At 39.6% G+C, this 17,938-nt stretch overlaps 1 protein-coding gene across 2 annotated transcripts in view; it reads left to right on the top strand.

The window, feature by feature from the left end:
- PDE7B (phosphodiesterase 7B) overlaps nt 1-17,938 on the top strand; it is a 261,989-nt gene that overhangs the window by 114,771 nt on the left and 129,280 nt on the right. Inside the window, exon 1 of one of the 2 annotated variants that reach the window (XM_084890684.1) lies at nt 15,485-16,379. The exons of the other annotated variant lie outside the window; for it this stretch is intronic. Coding sequence (XP_084746810.1) covers nt 16,142-16,379 — 238 coding nt within the window. The 5' untranslated portion in view covers nt 15,485-16,141. Of the gene's footprint in view, nt 1-15,484; nt 16,380-17,938 lie in introns of those variants that run through there. 2 annotated transcript variants of the gene reach the window in all.

Raw genomic sequence — 17,938 nt, 5'->3', positions numbered from 1 at the left:
CCTTCCTGCTCACCAAATCCATCACTCTGGTCTTCGTTATTTCTCAGACATATCAAGCTAGTTCTTGCTTTAGGGCCTTCCCCTCATTTGTTCCTTCTGCCCAAAATCCTCTTCCCTAAATTTCTGCCTGGCTGGCTTCTCCTCGTTATTAATTTTCAGTTTGTACCTTGTTTAATTCAAGAGACTCCTGACCATGTAATCAAAATAGCCCTAAACCACAATTTTATAATTAATTATTTTTTTTTATTATAGCCTTTAGAACTGCTGAGTGTTTTCCTGTTGGTGTATTTATGTGCTTATTTCTGGCTCTCCTCACTGGAGTGTAAAGTCTGACCATTCAAAGCTATGCTTTGTGCCTAGACCAGTGCCTGGCTCACAGAAGATGCTTAATAAATGTCGCTCAGTGTTGCTAAGTTCATTGTCCTGCCTTGGCTATTGACAAGTACGAGGAGAATGAAATCCTGTGTCTCTGAGTCTACCTGAAAAAGATTTGTCATCTAGAATCAAGAGATCTCATCTCTCATTCTTGAGCATCTGCTCATTGTTTCTGCAAAGAACGATTGTTAATGTGTAGTAACCTTTTGTCCCCAGCAGTTCCATCCTTTGGGCTCTGATGTTGATTTTCCTCATCTTGGCACCTGAAGAGCCAGAGTGATCCCTTTTGTCCCATTTCCCTGACCATGTGCAGTGATACCTGCTGTGCAGAAGGTGGAAGCCACCACTCTTCAGGTATCACAATGGGTGACCAGCCTGCCCTGACCCAGCAATGTGGTGGGGGCTGCATACAAAATGGTGACCCTTCCCCCAGAGTTGGCCTAAGGCCTTGGGTGGGTGGGAGTGACTGACCTTCTGGGATCAGATTTACTTGCCCCATGAGGAAGCACTGGCTGAGAGGGTGGGAGAAACTACAAGGTATTATTTCTTTTAAGTTTCAGAGATGGAAACTAATAACTAAGTTATTAGATATGGAAACCAGAAAGAGGAGGAAAAGGAGAAACAGGATTGTATAAAAAACAAATCATCTCACTCATTCATTTCACTCCTCTGCCAAGGGACTAAGAAACTTTTTATCTAACCATTTGCTAGTAGAGTTCATTCTGGCTGTTTCCATCAGGCCACTATGAGACTCCTGCTTTTTTCCTAATTATGCATCTGCTTTCACATGCCTATGAGGCCACTTGGCAGTACATGGTCATTCATACATAGAACAGGTATCCCTGCACCTGATGAATAATCTGCTCTAAGCAATGGTAGTAACATTGCTGTTGGTCTAGGCTCATCTCTCAATGCAGAAGATACCAAGATGAGCAAGATCTTGCAAGGTCTGACAAGCTCAGACATTTTATAACCCCCAACCTGAAATCTTGCCTGCATGTACTTAGAGAATCCTAAAGGAAAGCCAGTGCTTAGGAACATTGTGCCTAAACCCTTGATGCAGGACATAGACAACCAAAGCTCTTGAGTTGTCCTCAATCACACCCCACACTAACCCCTTGAACAGAGCACCTTTCCTTCACCATCCTGATCCCTTGATGGTGGAGAAAAAAGCCATTCTCTCACCTTCTACAGTCTCTCAATACCACAATCAGCTCACACGCTCATAAGAAACTTCTGAGTTCTCTCTTTATGGGAGCCTTCCCATGGCCAAAAAAAATAGAAGACTTTCTGAAGTTGCTTTACTTTTTTCAGGTCATGGGGATGTAATTTACAAAATGTTACTTTAATGCCGTGATTGATATTTCTATACCTGAATAAGCAAAGGAGTTTCCCTGAGTGTTTTATATACCAGCCAGGAGCATACTTCTTACAGTGTCCTAAGGGACTGTCTTATAGGTGACACTGCCTTACCAAGAAAGTCTATGATAATTCAGTAACTACACCCTTTGATGGGATGAGAGGGAAAAATTGAATTTTTAAAAATTCTCCTATAAAAATAATTATGTTATAATGTGTTTCTAGAGATTCAGCGACAAGCTAGTGCAGTATTCGATGTTTATGGCTAACTATTTAGATCAAACTAGAAAGAAAATTAACCTTTTTTATAGAATTGGACTGGAGAATCTTCTAGATGATCTGAAACACATTAGAAATTATAACATGAGAAAAAGAGTTGGCAGCAGACCAATATTGAGGTAAAAGGCCCAATAGTAAAGGGCCTATAGCATCTTGGGCTAGCCTTTAAGATCATTGTTGTTAAAAATCCATATTTTTGTTCCTTTTCACTTCAGTTTTTCTTTTCAATTTTTGTTTACTTTTTCCCACATCTCTTTGAGCACTCCACCAAATCCATACGCTTCATTTTATTTTTTACTTTAACATCTTTCATCTTTTCCCCTCAATATATCACTTCCTGGTTCTACCAATGGCACCCAGAGCTAAAGGGGTTATTGGTGGCAGCTCCATGGAAAAGAGAAGAGATAATTTTGAGGAAATGGTGATAATAGCTGACTTTTATTGAATGTCTACTCTGTGCTAGCCTTTTTTCTGTATACTTTCCATGAATGCTCTCATTTAATCCTCTCAGTTGTCCCAAGAGCTTGGTTTAATTTTCCTAACATCCTGGTTCTACTGGGGAATAAAGGCTGTCTTGTTTTTTGTTTTGCTTCTGAAACTCTGTCTCCAAAATTTCTGAAGCGGGGAGGCACATCCCAAGAAATGACAACTTAAGGAAAATAGATATAAGTAAGGCCCGTTTGACCAGTCAGTGAGAGATAAGAAAGCTGCAACAAATAAATCCCAAAGTGAAACTTCCGGTAGATTTCTATAACCAATCTCTTTTATTTGCACATTTGTGCTCTTGGGGGAGAAAGTGACCTTACCAACCATGTAAATGGGGAGAAAGTTCTAACCCTTCAATAATTTCAAGAAAATCAGCATATGGTTTAGGTCAAAAGGAGTATTTGATTTTGCAATGCCAACTATCCCTTCTGTGGTCTCCCAAAAATGCTGTGGCTATCCCACACAGAACTCTCTCCATGTTTTTACCACAGAAACAATAGTGTCATTTCAGCATTCGTTGTAATGTAGACCACGTTGGGAGGTGCTCCAAGTAAGCTATCCAAAACAACAAGTACCTGTATTCTCATAATCTAATATTACAAAAATGAAGTATAGAATTACCATGCAAGATGAACTTAAAGACAAATGCTAAATAAAACAAGGCATCGGTTGTGTGTCTGATATGTGCAGAGGGACAAATGGATTAAAGGGACTTACTTGGCTCTTTTCAGGCAGAGATTTGGAGTAGATACTGTTATTTCAAATCAGTGAATGAATTCATTAATGAGTTATCAGTGGGGACTGGAATTGGGGAATACCAAAAGTAGTTGAACTTCTATAAACAGAACGATTTGCTTGGGGTTTGTACTTTCCTTACCTTAGGGACTTATCTGAAGAGCAAAGCCCTTCTGTCACATTATAACACCTTTAAAAAAGAAGGTGCTAGGCATCTAGGGGAAATAATGAGCAACATAAACTGATGAACAAAAACAGTCCCAGAGACAGGGAAGCATCAATCAGACTCTCAAACCTCAGAGGGAAGGTAGGGGAGGGTGGGGGAAAGAGGGAGAGATCAACCGAAGAACTTGTATGCATGCATATAAGCCTAACCAGTGGTCACAGTCAACAGGGGAATGGGGGCATACGTGGGGAGGGGTATGGGGTAGGAATGGAGGGATGAGGACAATTATGTGATACCAAAATCAATAAAATAAAAGAGGGTGCTAAATAAAGGTGATGTGAAATGTATAGTGTTACATTTCCCTAGTCAAAAGACTTTGACTATTAATGATTATGTAAACAAATTTACCTTGGGGAGGTAAAATCAAAGAAAGGAACAAGGCAGGAAACAGAAGATAAAATGTGGCTGTTGTCAGCTTCATCTCTGATCTGCTATCCTAGGACAGAAGTCAGCTGGAGGCCAGATTTGAATTTCTCACATGTACTGTTGTCCACACAAACAAGCGACCCAAGTTATTTACTTAACACTCAGAAATACTTAAGAGTCTTTTGTGTGTTTTTTCCATTTCTGGCCAAGTTGTTTAGAAAACACAGTTGCCACTGGCATTGTGATATTGTAAGCAGCTTTGCTAAATGGCTCCAAAAGGAAAATATCTGTTCAGTGTCTTGAAGAAATCTTGTGGACTCCATTCACCAATTCCATACCAACAGTCTCTGGTTTTTCAGACCCAAAAATGTAGGTCAGAGATAGCAGATTGCTGCTAGAAGTATGTCTAAATAACATAGAAACTACTTTAATAACCTTTCATCATACCCCAAATAGTAACAAGTGGTGGTATGAGTAAATCAAGTCACTTTTCATAAAGAATAGAGTTATTTTAGGAGTATAAGGTCTGATTTGAAGAAACCACCCCATTACTAAAGAGAAACCAGGCGTTTATCTAATTTTTTAAAATATATTTTTTTATTGATTTTTTACAGAGAGGAAGAGAGAGGGATAGAGAGTTATAAACATCGATGAGAATCATCGATCAGCTGCCTCTTGCACACCCCCCAAAGGGAATGTGCCCGCAACCAAGGTACATGCCCTTGACCAGAATCGAACCTGGGACCCTTCAGTCCGCAAGCCAACACTCTATCCATTGAGCCAAACCAGTTTTGGCTATCTAATTTTTTTTAATGCCCTTGTTCTTTCTCTCTGGTCATGCGAAGAGAGCAAGGCTTCCTTCAGCACTTCCTAGGTGAAGGCTGTGGTGAAGATCTGAAGTCCATTCGTGGTCATCACGGTCATGACCACGTGGCAGTGAATTTGGCTTGAAGAACAGCTATAGAAATAGGTGTTGGGAAGTTATCATTATTTTTTCTTTTCTTTTGACTTGCCCCACTCAAATGTTTATGACACAGCCAGGCACAGTTACAATCTGTGAATCAAGCAGAGTTTCTACAGCTTTTTACAATACCTAACTACACAGTTAGAATAGCATGGCGTTAAGAGGGTGTGCTATAGAACCAGCCTACTGTTCTTCAAATCACCCTCCTAAAGCTTGATAGCATCCGAAACTTGAGCAAATTACTTTCCTACGGGGGGGGGGGGGGGGGGGGGGTCAGGAAAGTACCTATCTCATTCGGGTTCTTATAAGCATAAAATAAGACATTTCATATAAAATGCTTGATAATGAATCAGGTACATAAGCACTTGAGGAAGTGCATGTGCTCAGGTCTGTGGGAATCCAGGGCTGTCTGGATAATGCTTCATTATGGGTGAAATTAAGAAAATATTCTGGCCGAAACCGGTTTGGCTCAGTGGTAGAGCGTGGGTCCGCGGACTGAAAGGTCCCAGGTTCGATTCTGGTCAAGGGCATGTACATTAGTTGCGAGCACATCCCCAGTAGGGGGTGTACAAGAGGCAGTTGGTCGATGTTTCTCTCTCATCGACGTTTCTAGCTCTCTATCTCTCTCCCTTCCTCTCTGTAAAAAATCAATAAAATATATTAAAAAAAAAAAAAAAGAAAGAAAGAAAATATTCTGCTATGGATTGAAAGTTTGGTTGAATCATACTGTTGAAACTCTAATTCCAACGTGATGGTATTAGAAGGTGGAACCTGTGGGAGATAGTGGGGTCATGAGAGTGGAGCCCTCATAAACAGGATTAGTGCCCTTATAAAAAGATGATCTCTCTCCACCATGTGAGGATTTGGCAAAAAGGCAGCCCAGGGTCAGGATCCTCACCAGAACCCAATCACAATGACACCCTGATTTCAGATTTTCAGACTCCAGAGCTGTGAGAAATGAATTTCTGTTGTTTAAGCCAGCAACCTTCTGTGTCTTTGATAAAACACCCTGATTTGACTTAAGCATAATCTTATTGAAATAGTTAATTTGTCTTTCTTTGCTCTCTTAGAATCAGAACATTTCCTGAGCTACCAATTTGCTAGGAACACAGCATCAGCTCACCTGAGAAAAGTGGTGAGAATATCTTGATATTTAAAAGTCATTACAGCTAAACTTTTAAAATTCTATCAACGAGTAAAAAATAATCGGCAAAAATGTAATTACCCATGTTTTCCTGACCAAGTACAAACTCTCTGTACTTATAAGCATAAAATTTGGTCCTGACACCCCCCCCCCCCGTAGGAAAGTAATTTGCTCAAGTTTCGGATGCTATCTGTTCATGATTTTTTAAAGTTTTAAGTAGATTTCTAGACATTTTCTTAATGGTCAAGATATAGTAAAAAGTAATGAAAAAAGTTGGTTGTCATTTTCATTAATAACAAACACTGAGTGCACATTTACATTATAGCATGACAACTCACTGTGCTTTATAGTTATATATGTGTCTGTCTATTTCCCCACTAAATTAATAAATAATTTTGAGGACAGGGGCCATGTTTTTGAATATCAAGAACTTAGCACAGGCACTCAATAAATTATTAACCACTCATTATATGCAGGTTGAGTGAATAAACAAAGGGTACATCACTAAGATTTTATCCTACAAAGCCTAACTTAGAAGATAAGCCAGAGCATCAAAGACAAATAGTGACACAAGTAAAGTTACAGGTACATAAAATGAATAAGAGGGGCCATTTTATGTAAACAGAAGAGGCAACTTGAGGTGAGGCACAAAGCCCTCATTAAGAAAATGTACTTTTTCTGGATTAGACAAATGGAGAAATCTTTCCCAACAAAGGGGACAATGGGACCAGTTATAGATTAGCTTCCTGATGCTGCTGTAACAAATTACCACAGACTTGCCGGCTTAAAACAACCTATGTTTATTATCTTACAGTTTTGGAGATCAGAAATCTGCAATGAGCCCCACTGGACCAAAATCAAGGTGTCCGCAGGTCTGCGTTCCATTCTGGAGGCTCTGAAAGAGAATCTGGCTTTTGCCTTTTCTGTCTTTAAGAGGCTGATCTCATTCCTTGGCTCGAGGCCTCCTCTCTGTTCCTCAATGACCAGTTAGTCTTTCTCTCATCTCATCACTCTGACTGTGTTTTACACTTAAATGTGACCCTTGTGATTCCATTGGACCCACACAGATAATCCAGGATAGTCCCCTACTTTAATGTCAATTCATTAGCAACATTAATTCTATCAGCCACCTTTATTCCTCTTTGCCATGTCACCGAACAGGTTCACAGGTTCCAGGGGTTGGGATGTGGACATCTTTGGGAGACCATTATTCTGCCAACCTCACAAAACGATATCATTCATCTGGCATGTATGGACACAACATTAATTTCCACAGAAATTTTGTGTGTTAAATCTAAGTTTGAGTGAGGTTATAGGACTAAGGGAGTGGAAGCTATTTTTGAAAGCACTGAAAGCCCAACAAAGGGATTGAACTATCTTTAATACAATAATTCTCTTTGTGTTAGATTGTTATTAATATTTGATTTTAGTTTTCATTTATTACATATTTGAAAGTAACATGATTATAAGGTGTGTATGTCTAATTCACAACTTTCAAAGATAAATACTTCACTGAACTTTTTTTAATGGTTAATGCAAGACTTGAAAAACACATTTTAATAGTAGCTCAATCAATTGACTCCTCAAAATTTGAACACAGAGAAGAAAGTAATAACAGAATTAAAAAGGCATTGATTAGCCCTGGCCTGTGTTGCTAAATGGTTAGAGTGTCGGACCACACATCAAAGATATCATGGGTTCAATTCTTGGTCAAGAGCATGTACTTGGATTGTAGGTTCAATCTCTGGCCATAGTTGGACGCATCTGGAAAGCAATCAATTGATGTGTCTCTCTCACATCAACATTTTACTCTCTCCCTCTCCCTCTCTGAAATCAATAAAAATATATATTTTTTAAAGTAGAGTAGGACCATTTAGTAATCATATGTTATAAATAAAAATATATACAATTTTTTAGAAGATTAGTGGAATAAAAAGAGCAAAATTTAGTTAGAATTTGAATGTAAGATGGAAGCATAGTTACCTAAAGGAAATTCTTTAAAATCTTTTTTGATGAATATCTTACACATGTATCAATCTTATCAAATATTATAGTGTACTAGGCTTTTTTCCTTGATGAAGGTGCTATTATTCTTCTAGCAACACTATATATATATATATATATGAGTGGGGGGAGGGCTTCAGTGCTAATTCCTGTGCCATACCATAGAGAGTTTTGTACATTGTTTATACACTATTAAATGGCCTCACATCTACTTTTCATCCTTGATTCACCTACCATCACAGAGGAAAACAGGCTCTAAAATTATCTAAAGTAATCACCATGCTCTATATGAGTTTTTAATCCAATAGCTTCCAGCTTTCTCATCTTTGTTTTCTTTAGTTGCTCCAGAGGATGACAGGAAATATAGGTGTCTGTAACCGTAGCAAAGCCCTTAGCCTTAGAAATAACAAGGAAAGACAATGGGGGGAGGGTGTGGAGGACAGAAAAAATAAAAGAAAAACAGCAAACTGTGTTTCCAATTACCAGCAGATGCTTCTGTTTATTATAAGAGTTCCTATTCAGTTAACTGTACAAATTTTTAATCATATAAATGTGGTAGTGTTCTAGCCTCATGCTCTTGATTACCCTTGTCTTCCAGTTGGTTTCACATGCCTCTTGCTTCTGGCATCACTTTCCCACAAATACAATGTCTAGAGCTGCATGAATCCCAGACGATACCCGATAAAAAGTGCAGCCTGTTGCAGAGTTTGTTTTATTTATCTTTTGTGTTTTGTGTTGTGTTTCACTGAGGTGGTGACATTGCAGTACATTCCCCTGAGTCAGCAGCACCATTGGCTTCTGGCTAACGCATCATGAATGCCTACATTCTTTTTTTCCATCTTCGCTTTGTGGAATCATCTGGTCACCATTCATTCATGCCTGGAATAGTACAGGGGAAAGATTGCCAGGCTTCATCCAAAGGCCACTTTACATAGAACTTTAATAAATCAAATGAAGGAGCAGGTTTGCATGAGAGTATCCCCGATGGTGGAGATCAAAGACTCAGAGTCTTGCCTGTATTCCAATCATTCTGAAAATAGCAAAAGGAGTACAACAAAATGCTGGAAATCAAGAGGAATAGAAAAATTGGACTAGGTACTTTTTTTTTTTCTTTTTTTACATTTGGTGAGAAAAGACTTTCAAAAATAGTTATTTGGTCTTGAAGTTAAAACTTCATCATATATATTATTCATCAGAGTGGCTTATATTTGATATTCAACCTTATCATAAAGTTGATCCATAAGGGAAAAGGAATGAATGAAACAAATTTTAAAAGCCAAAGGTGGTTCAATATCATAAATGCCCCTGGACATAGCCCTTGCTCTTACATGGTTGTTCTGGTGGATTATTTCCAATTGAGCATATTTGACTTGAGCCAGTATTGGTTGTTTTCAAGAGTCCTAGTATGTGTATCTATAAAGATTGGGACTTTTGCTGCGTTTTCTTTAATAAAGAACTAGTATGGAAGAGGCAGGAAATTTCTGCTGCATGGTAGTCCTCAGAGCATGACCACCACCAACAGCCTTGCCGTCCCCAGGGAGCTTGATAGAAGTTCAGAGTCTCAAGTCCACACCCAGATCTGCCCAAGCAGATTTTGCACTGTAATAGGATTTTCAGGAGATTTGTATGCACACTAATATTTGAGAAGCCTTGCTCTAGAAAGCATCTGAGAGACACCTTTAGGTGACATATTTTATGTCATCGTAATCTTCAGAAGGTAATAAGTGAAAGAAAGAAGGGAAAATAAAGAATATTTTGAAGAGGTGGAAGGATAAACACCCTACACATATGGTAGTTGAAATTTCCTTCTTCCAAATTGACTTTGAACTTTATAAACATAAACAAAAATAAATGCCAAGGGGGGGGAAATAGGGTCTATTAGAAGGTTTCATTCCTTACCATCTTCCCACTTTTATGTTGTTTAGATTTATAACCTTTTTATATCATATTAGTTGTCCAGTTTATTTTGATTATATTGAGAGGCCAAAACTTCACTCAAACATTTCCCAACACTTTTTGAGGCTATCTGGATAATCTCCCTCCAGCCTCCTTGAGGTCTTCTCAGTCCAGATTAATTCTTGAGAGCTTCCAGAATTCATACATCTCACTTGCAAAAGAAAAAAAAAATAATAAAGTAGAAACATATTTCAAACTTTGTTTAGGCCACGTTTAAAATATTATAATTGGTTTTACACACTACCCTTCTGCTAAAAACACATCAAATAAATGGAAATCACCTAGTAGCACTCAAATTTATAAGAATGTTTGAGGCATACAGACACCCCAAGCAAAACATTTGAGGCCCACATAGTTTGTTTAGGAAAATGAGTCCAGTGGGAAGCTGAAGACAAGCACATGTTGTCTAGCACAGCCTATGACACAAAGTACAGCTCATGAACATCAATCATAACCCATTAGTCATTGTGCACTGAAACTGAAATTCCCAATCAAGGCAACTCATAGAGTATTAACCATAGCACTAAATAACCCATGGTAAAGATCACACAGGCTTATGTCTAAGACACAATTCATGGGCTGTTTCCACACCACCAAAACACAGTTACAACAAATAATTATCCTATTGGGCCACTTTGTTGGTGCATCCTTTGTCTTTTATAGCCCTATTTTCTTTCCCACCTCAATTATTTTTTCTACCTTACCTACCTCATCTTTCTACCATAAAATCCCTCACTGCCTCTCCCATTGGGCCACTCTCCAATACTCTGTCTCTCTCCAATACACCTATCATTGTTTCTTCTACTCCTGAATCCTCATGAGGACCACAAATTTTCAAAGTGGGACCTATTTCTAAGGTGGTTTGACTTCTCAGCTTTCTAATAGATTCTAGGAAAGTATAGCTAAAATTAGACTTTGGATAAGTTGTCAATTATGATTTCCTATAGCTTAAAACAATAACTTTGAAATTGTAAAGAACATTATGGTTTTGCAAGTAACTCACATTCTACTCTTATTTTATTGTTACAAGAAATGATGGATAAGACGGTTATTGCCATAATACCCATTTATAGACAAGTGGCTAAGTTTAAGGCAAAGCCGAATGGTGAGTTCATAGTTTTTATAACCTTGATAAGTAGTTTTAGGGGATTACTTCAGAGATTTCATTGTAGTAACTATTTTTTTTCAGAAATTGACACACCAAATATGAAATTATGAAAAACATATTCTACCACCACTTACAGTCTTTCACAATCAGAAACAAGTTGGGAAGTCTTAGAAAAATTTTAGCCTGAGAATGCCATCCTCACACAGCAAAGTATCAGTTCAATAACAGAGGGACTAGAAATGTTTGGGGGAAGGGCAGGTTGGTTAACGGGTTGATTTTTTTGTTTGTTTAGTGTTACCTTGCCACAATGTCTTTTTTATATGTATGGGTTTTCATCAGCAGAGAGAAGGAGCAAAGTGGAGAAAACCTAGCCTTTAGGCTATTTTGTTTTTACCCCTTGTCTTATTGGACTTGTTTGTTGTGGGTTAACTGTCAGAGACAGTCAACTTAGCATTCGCTAAGTTATGTGAGAGCCAGGATAGAGGTCTCATGCCAACTAAAGCCCTGGTCTTTCTCTTTAAATATACAAAGAAAAGTAAAACAAGAAGTGGCAATTCACAATGCAAACTAGGATCAGGTGGCGGAGGCCAGGCAGGTCCCAGTGCCTGAAAAAGCATCCATGGACTGGCACAAAGAGTCTCCCTTCGGCTGCTGCTCTCGCGTATTTGTGGAGTGAATAAGAGAATGATTGGTTATAGTTCAGACACCTGTTGTAAAATCAAACGATGAATCTGTCAGCTCAACCCCTCTACTTCTCCCACCTCATCTTCCCTCATCTTGCCCCACCCTCTCTCCTCCCTTTCCACATGACAGTGGAAGTACGTGCTGCCTTCTATGGTCAGTCTGAGGACCAAATCCTTTTCCCCGCTTGCTGGCATTGTTCCCTGAGATTAGTTAAGGCAGAGTTATTACATTTCTATTTTTCCTGAAGGACACTGTAAATTGTTTGAGCTTCTCCTACTTAGACTATATTAAACAAAGTTAAAAGACCTGTTTTCCATTTATTGCTCATTTTGAATTTCATTTACATTGCCTTTGTGAAACCAGAGTGGTCATAAGTGTGTGTGTGTGTGTGTGTGTGTGTTTACACATCTATATTTGAACCAATGGAAAGGAAAAGCCAGGAGGAAATTAATAAATTATGAATAAATTCCCTCAATAGCTTGAAATTTTTCTTTAAATATAGAGAAGGGGTGGGAACTAATAAGAATATAAAGTATTTTTTAAAATATTTGTGCGAGACTGTCATTAAAATGAAGTTTTGTGAGAATCTATTGACAGACTCAAAATAACAGGAAATTGAAATGAGTATATGTTTCTAAGTTTTTATTTTTAAATGTACATTCTCATTTTAGATCAGAAATATTTAGTGTTGTAAATATTTTTAATAATAAAGCATAATATGCTAATTAGACTGGACAGCCAAACAACCTCTGGACATCCTCACGGATGAAGCCGAGGCTGCAAGAGCTGAGGACCTTGCTCGAATTTTGTGCATCAGGCCTCCAGTATATGATAATGGCTTATCTGACTAGTGACTAGTATACCCACAAGTCTACATGATTTTTACATAGCCTCCCAAACATTAGAAATTCTTCAAAATAACCCAGGTTCTAAATCAATTATAATAAATCCTCACTTAATGTCAGTAGGTTCAGCAATTTTATGCAAACTTACATATAACAAAGCCAATTTTAGCATAGGCTAATTGATATAAACAAGAGTTAAGGTCTTAGGGAATCTCATCAGCATTACAAGGAAATGACTTGAACTAAATATTATTTGAGGAACTTCTGTATGTCTTTGACTTTTTTTTTTTCTTGGCCATATACTTTAATATTGTGGCTATCAATTCTTTCCTTTAAAGCTGCAAACACATGGCAAAATATTTCTGATAGAATTAGGTGTCCATTGGAACAAGCTGTTTTGACTTTGCTAGTACTCATTCTGTTTCTTTTACGGGAGAACTAATCTATTTCCTCTTGATGGGATGTTAGGTTGACTCACAATGCCTGGAGGAAAATGAGGTTATTTTGACAGTCTATCTTAAAATTTCCTATTTGTGGGTATTAAGATTTGGCTTCACATGCCACATAGATGAGTCCTCTTTGTTCCATGACCCCTTTGGGTACAGAACCTCCTCCCCATCCCTATTTCCCCATCCCCAGTGATTCAGACTTCTAGCTGCAGATAGGTAGTGTCTCGATGTTAATGCTGCACACTGACTAAGGTTAAAGTCATAGGTTTACAGAATGCTCTTCTAAAGGAACTCTCTAGAAGACAAAAGAGATCACAGCCTGTGAGATGCTAGCTATGGAATATGGCAAAATCACCTTTTGGAGAATTTCTGTGGTTTAGTGATTTTAGTCCAACAAAGGCTTGCATCTTGTCTGTTTGTCCCAATCTCCTGAGCTTGCAGTTGAGCCAAAAATCTCCTGAGCCAGGCTTTCTCGCAAGATTTCCTGTACTTCCTGTTTCTATGTGAGCCAGAAATACCATGAGAATGACCTTTCTTGTGGTATTTTTGCACTTCTACCCCAAGATGAAGAGAATCCCATATTGGGGAGGATTTTTCTTAATTTTGCAACATCTTCAATTATCAAACCTTCAAATGAAGTAACTTCCTCCTTCCACCTTTGAGATGGTGTTTGCTTGGCCCTAATTCATCTCCAGTAGGAAGTATTCATGTTCAATGATCTAACATTGAATATAACTCTTCTAAGATATCTTTTACAAGGAAATGTGTAGAACAATATAGAGAATACAGCTAAAACATATCCTTGGATTTTTTTTTTAAATGCCATTCTTTAAGAAATGTGTAATGTAGAGTTGTATGATGAATACATTAGTGTATGTGACATACCATTTATCTGTTTTCTTTGTTCTTAACCCCTTTGTTCTGAGGGTCAGGATATCCTGATGCTAAGTACTATTGCAAAAAAAAACTCAACAAAAATAAAAATAGTCAAACACTTAGGGAACTCTTCAGTTGTTATGTCAAGGAAGTTTGTGACTGAAGAGTGAGTTTAAGACATTATTCAGGAAATATGCTAATAGAGTACAACTGCCTACATGTGCCTATTAAATAAAACAGTCTCGATTCTGGAGAGACTTAATGCCCTCACTCTGATGAAAAGAAAAGATAAGAACTGGAAGGGTTGTCAAAAGTGGTACAAGTGTCAGACAGATGCTTAAATGCTTTCATCTCTTAACAAAGAGGGAAGTTTAACAAGGCATATCTTTCTCAAAAATGGATCACTGATTATTCCCTAATTGGGCTGTAGGAATATCTGCTTGTCTGATTAATATTTTAATTAATAAATTCATAAGCAGTAGTGTTTTCAATGTCACTTATTGTTGCTTTATACCCTCAGGGGAAGTAGGTTTGCCAGTGTACTTTTCTATCCAGAAAAAAAGAAAAGCCACTTAATTCTGTATGGAAAACTAAACTTATTAACCGTGGGTTTAGAAGAATAATAAAAAACAACAAAATTACAGTTGCTGGTTTCAACTTTAAAAAAAAAAAATGACATGAGGGCCATGAAAATAAAACACACCCTGCAACGATCTTTCTCCTCTCCCCCAAGTCTCCTCTCCCCTCCCCTAAAGAAACACCCAATGATTGTGTGATAAACCAACGCTGACAGAAATATAGTAGATCAGGAGTGACAGATTTTACATCAGCAAAATAAAATGCCAAGCAAAATAATGCACTTTGCAATGCAGAGAAAGACAGGATTGTTGCAATGGCCTCCAAGAAAACAGAAGCTATCCGCATGAATGTTCAAGTTCAATTTGTTCCCACAAACCTGATTTGCTGGCAAAAGTGCGAACTACAATACCACCTTACTTTCGTTTATGTCCAGAGCTTTTCACACAAGCTACAGGGGGCATCCTCTTTGTTGTATCGATTCTGGCTCCCAAGGTTAGCGCCTCTGTCTCTGAGCCCTGGAACCCTAGCTGCGTGACCCATGATTGTCCTCAACTCAACCACTCTCAGTGGGGGCACAGCAGTTAGTGGCCCAAATATTAAGTCCACAGTGCTCTGTCTCTGGAAAGTGAATCTTCGACACTTGCTTTCCTTTCTTTCCACTGCCATTTATGCCCTCTGCGAATACCTTTAAAATGACTATTGTTTTCCTAGGAAGTGGGTTTTTAACAATCCCAAGCTATGTGTCCCAACCGTGCAACCCTACTGCCCATTTGCATGAGGATCTTGATGCCTCCCTAATTCACTTCTTTCAGAGTTAGCTTTGGAGTGTGATTCAATGTTATTTCCCTTCCAACTGAGGGCAGCTAAGGTTACAAACGGATTTGACTAAGAGGCCAAAATCCAGTTAGGTTTGCTGAGAACCAAATGACAGCAAAGGGGGAGGGGTGTGAAGGAGGCGGGGAGGGTATCTGACCTGTGGTGTTTGAGGATCAACCCAAGAGCCTTTTGAAAAGCCCCATCCCCGTGGCGCAGACCTCAGTGGACAGGCAAAGTGGCCCCCAGCCAGATCATCCCGAGAGAAGCAGCTGCAAATTGGTTCTGCGGGAGCTCAGCTTCCCGTTAAGCCTGCTTCCTGCACCACAGGGGTGACTGCACCAACACCCCCACCGAGGAGCCGGCCTCTAGGGGACCCCTGTGAGAAGCTGGCAAAGGGTGACCCACTTTTTTTTTTTTTTTTTTTGCCTGAAGTCCTTAACGGCTAAACAGGCCACTCGACAAACTTTGACAAGCACCAAAGGAGAACTGAGAACAAATACATCAGAGGAAGAGGAAAAGCAAATGCTGAAACCTGGATGGCTTTTCCCCTGCTGTGGTTCCAGCTGCAGCCTGGGATTAATTAAGTGCTGTGAAGTCAGTGCCTGAGAGAGAAGGGGGAAAATGCATTCTATCTCTAAGGAAGGAGTGTAGTATCAGCTCTCACTGAGCGAGAAGCCCAAGGAAGTGCATCGCGGCCGCTGTCAGCGCTTGTTGAGGGACTGGAGGGACAGGGTGGCCGCGCCAGGCTGGAGGAGGCTTGCCTTTCCAAAGCTGGAGAGGATTTCTCGGGGGCTCTCCTTCCCGTGGTGCCCGGGAAGAATCTCCCCTCTGCTAGCAGCACCCGTGGCTGCGGCAACAGCCCTACCTCCTCTTCTGGGGAACGGGGCAGAATGCCTGTGCTGGAGCACTATTTCCACTCGGCAGAGCTAGGCAGGCGGTGGACGGCCCCAGAAGGTGTGCTGCCCTCCTCCCTGGGCGGCCGGCCGGGGTGCCAGCAGGGGCCGCTGCCCTGGGACTTGCCAGAGATGATCAGGATGGTCAAGCTGGTTTGGAAATCCAAAAGTGAGCTGCAGGCGACCAGGCAGAGAGGCATCCCGGAGAGTGAAGATGCTCTGCACAGCTTTCCAGGTAAATGGACTGGGAGGTGTGAACGGCCACGGCCAGGTCGGGTTACTTTCGGTCCCTTTCTTGGAGAGGTCACACCATAAAGATGGGGAAAGGCAGGAGGACGGGGCTGTGCAGCAGAGGGTCCGAGGTCTGTGACTAATGAAGGTTTCCTCTGTTACAGAAATGCATCTGAAAATTAAGAGTGTTGTGGTAGGAGGAGCATTAATAGCCTGAAAATCAAGGCATCTGGGTCCCTTGCCCCATGGCTTAAGCAAGTGGAATTTCCTGAGCTTCAGCCCCCAGAAGGAGGGGGCGGGTTGGGTGATCTTTACTGTCTATTACTGCCTCTGCAATTTCTTGTTGACAAGTCAGAGTTATCGCCAAGAGAATATTCTTCTTAGCTTGCTTTTTATAATGCTCAGTATGCATTAAAATATGTTTCCAATGTTTAACTATGAAACCACGGTACATATGAATGGTCCCAGAACTGACTTTGGCCTGGAAGCTTTTTATGGGATGGGAAAGTTGGTACATTTCCTTGCCTCAGTTTCCCATTTTGATAAATGGCAATAATACGGATTCCCTCATTGATGACAGGAAAAATGAACTCCATAAATGTGCAAATGATTCATTTGGGGCTTTGTCATGTTGCAAGAATGTGCTGTGTTCGGGTCAGTTACAGAGAACTTTGCTGTGTTTCGAACGTTGGGCAGTGCAACCACAAAGACACCCAGGAACCCTGTGAAAGAACTCAAGGGGCCCAGATAATGCTGTATCCTATGAATGTGTGCAGGGTGCCGCCTTCCTTAAGGAGTGTGTTGGCAGCTATTTGGAAAGTGGTGGTCCACTGTAGAAGAATGAATGTGAGCGTGTGTTTATGTATTTGAAGTCTGGGCTAGCCCTGGCATACCATTGGTGGTAAGAGATGGGGGACTAGATGGAAAGATATACCAACAATTACCTCTCTCTTTCGCGTGGAAAGAGACTAGGAAATCAAAACTCGACTAATTTTGTTTTTAATCATTTTATACAGACGTTGTTCTAAGTTGCCTAAAAATTTGAAAATTTCACTAAATGTTCCTAAAATAATGGTCTGAGGGAAAGAAAGATTTCAAAGGAAGAAAAACCCAACAATGCTAGTCTTTGGTAAACAATGAATACTTGGGACAGAGAAGGGAATCAATGGAACTGAGTTTTCTGTGGCAAATAGGAGATGGGTGCCCAGAGAAGTGGGTCTTGGTCGGAAGAAATGAGGTAATACCTAAGGAATCCCAAATAAGAAAGATGGAAAAACCCACCTGGGCAGAAAAGTTAACTGTGACTCTTCAATTATTACCACTCTTGGTTTGTTGTAGAATATTAAGTAAGTATGATGCATAATTCAAATCACACCTTTGATAAAACTATCTAGTCAGCAGATATTAACATGATTGTAAGACTAGGTGTATTATTATTTATGTTATATGTTAATTGATGTCTAGTTCCTAAAAAAGCAATACTACAGGGAGAAAACAGAGCTCTTGTAACTTTTCTTATCACTTAAAAGGTGCATTTTTCTGGATGTTATAAAGTTGAGCTAG

The sequence above is a fragment of the Pipistrellus hanaki genome (genome assembly GCF_964339955.1).
Source record: "Pipistrellus hanaki genome assembly, chromosome: 7".
Lineage (NCBI taxonomy): Eukaryota > Metazoa > Chordata > Mammalia > Chiroptera > Vespertilionidae > Pipistrellus > Pipistrellus hanaki.
This window is presented reverse-complemented; position numbering and strand designations above follow the sequence as displayed.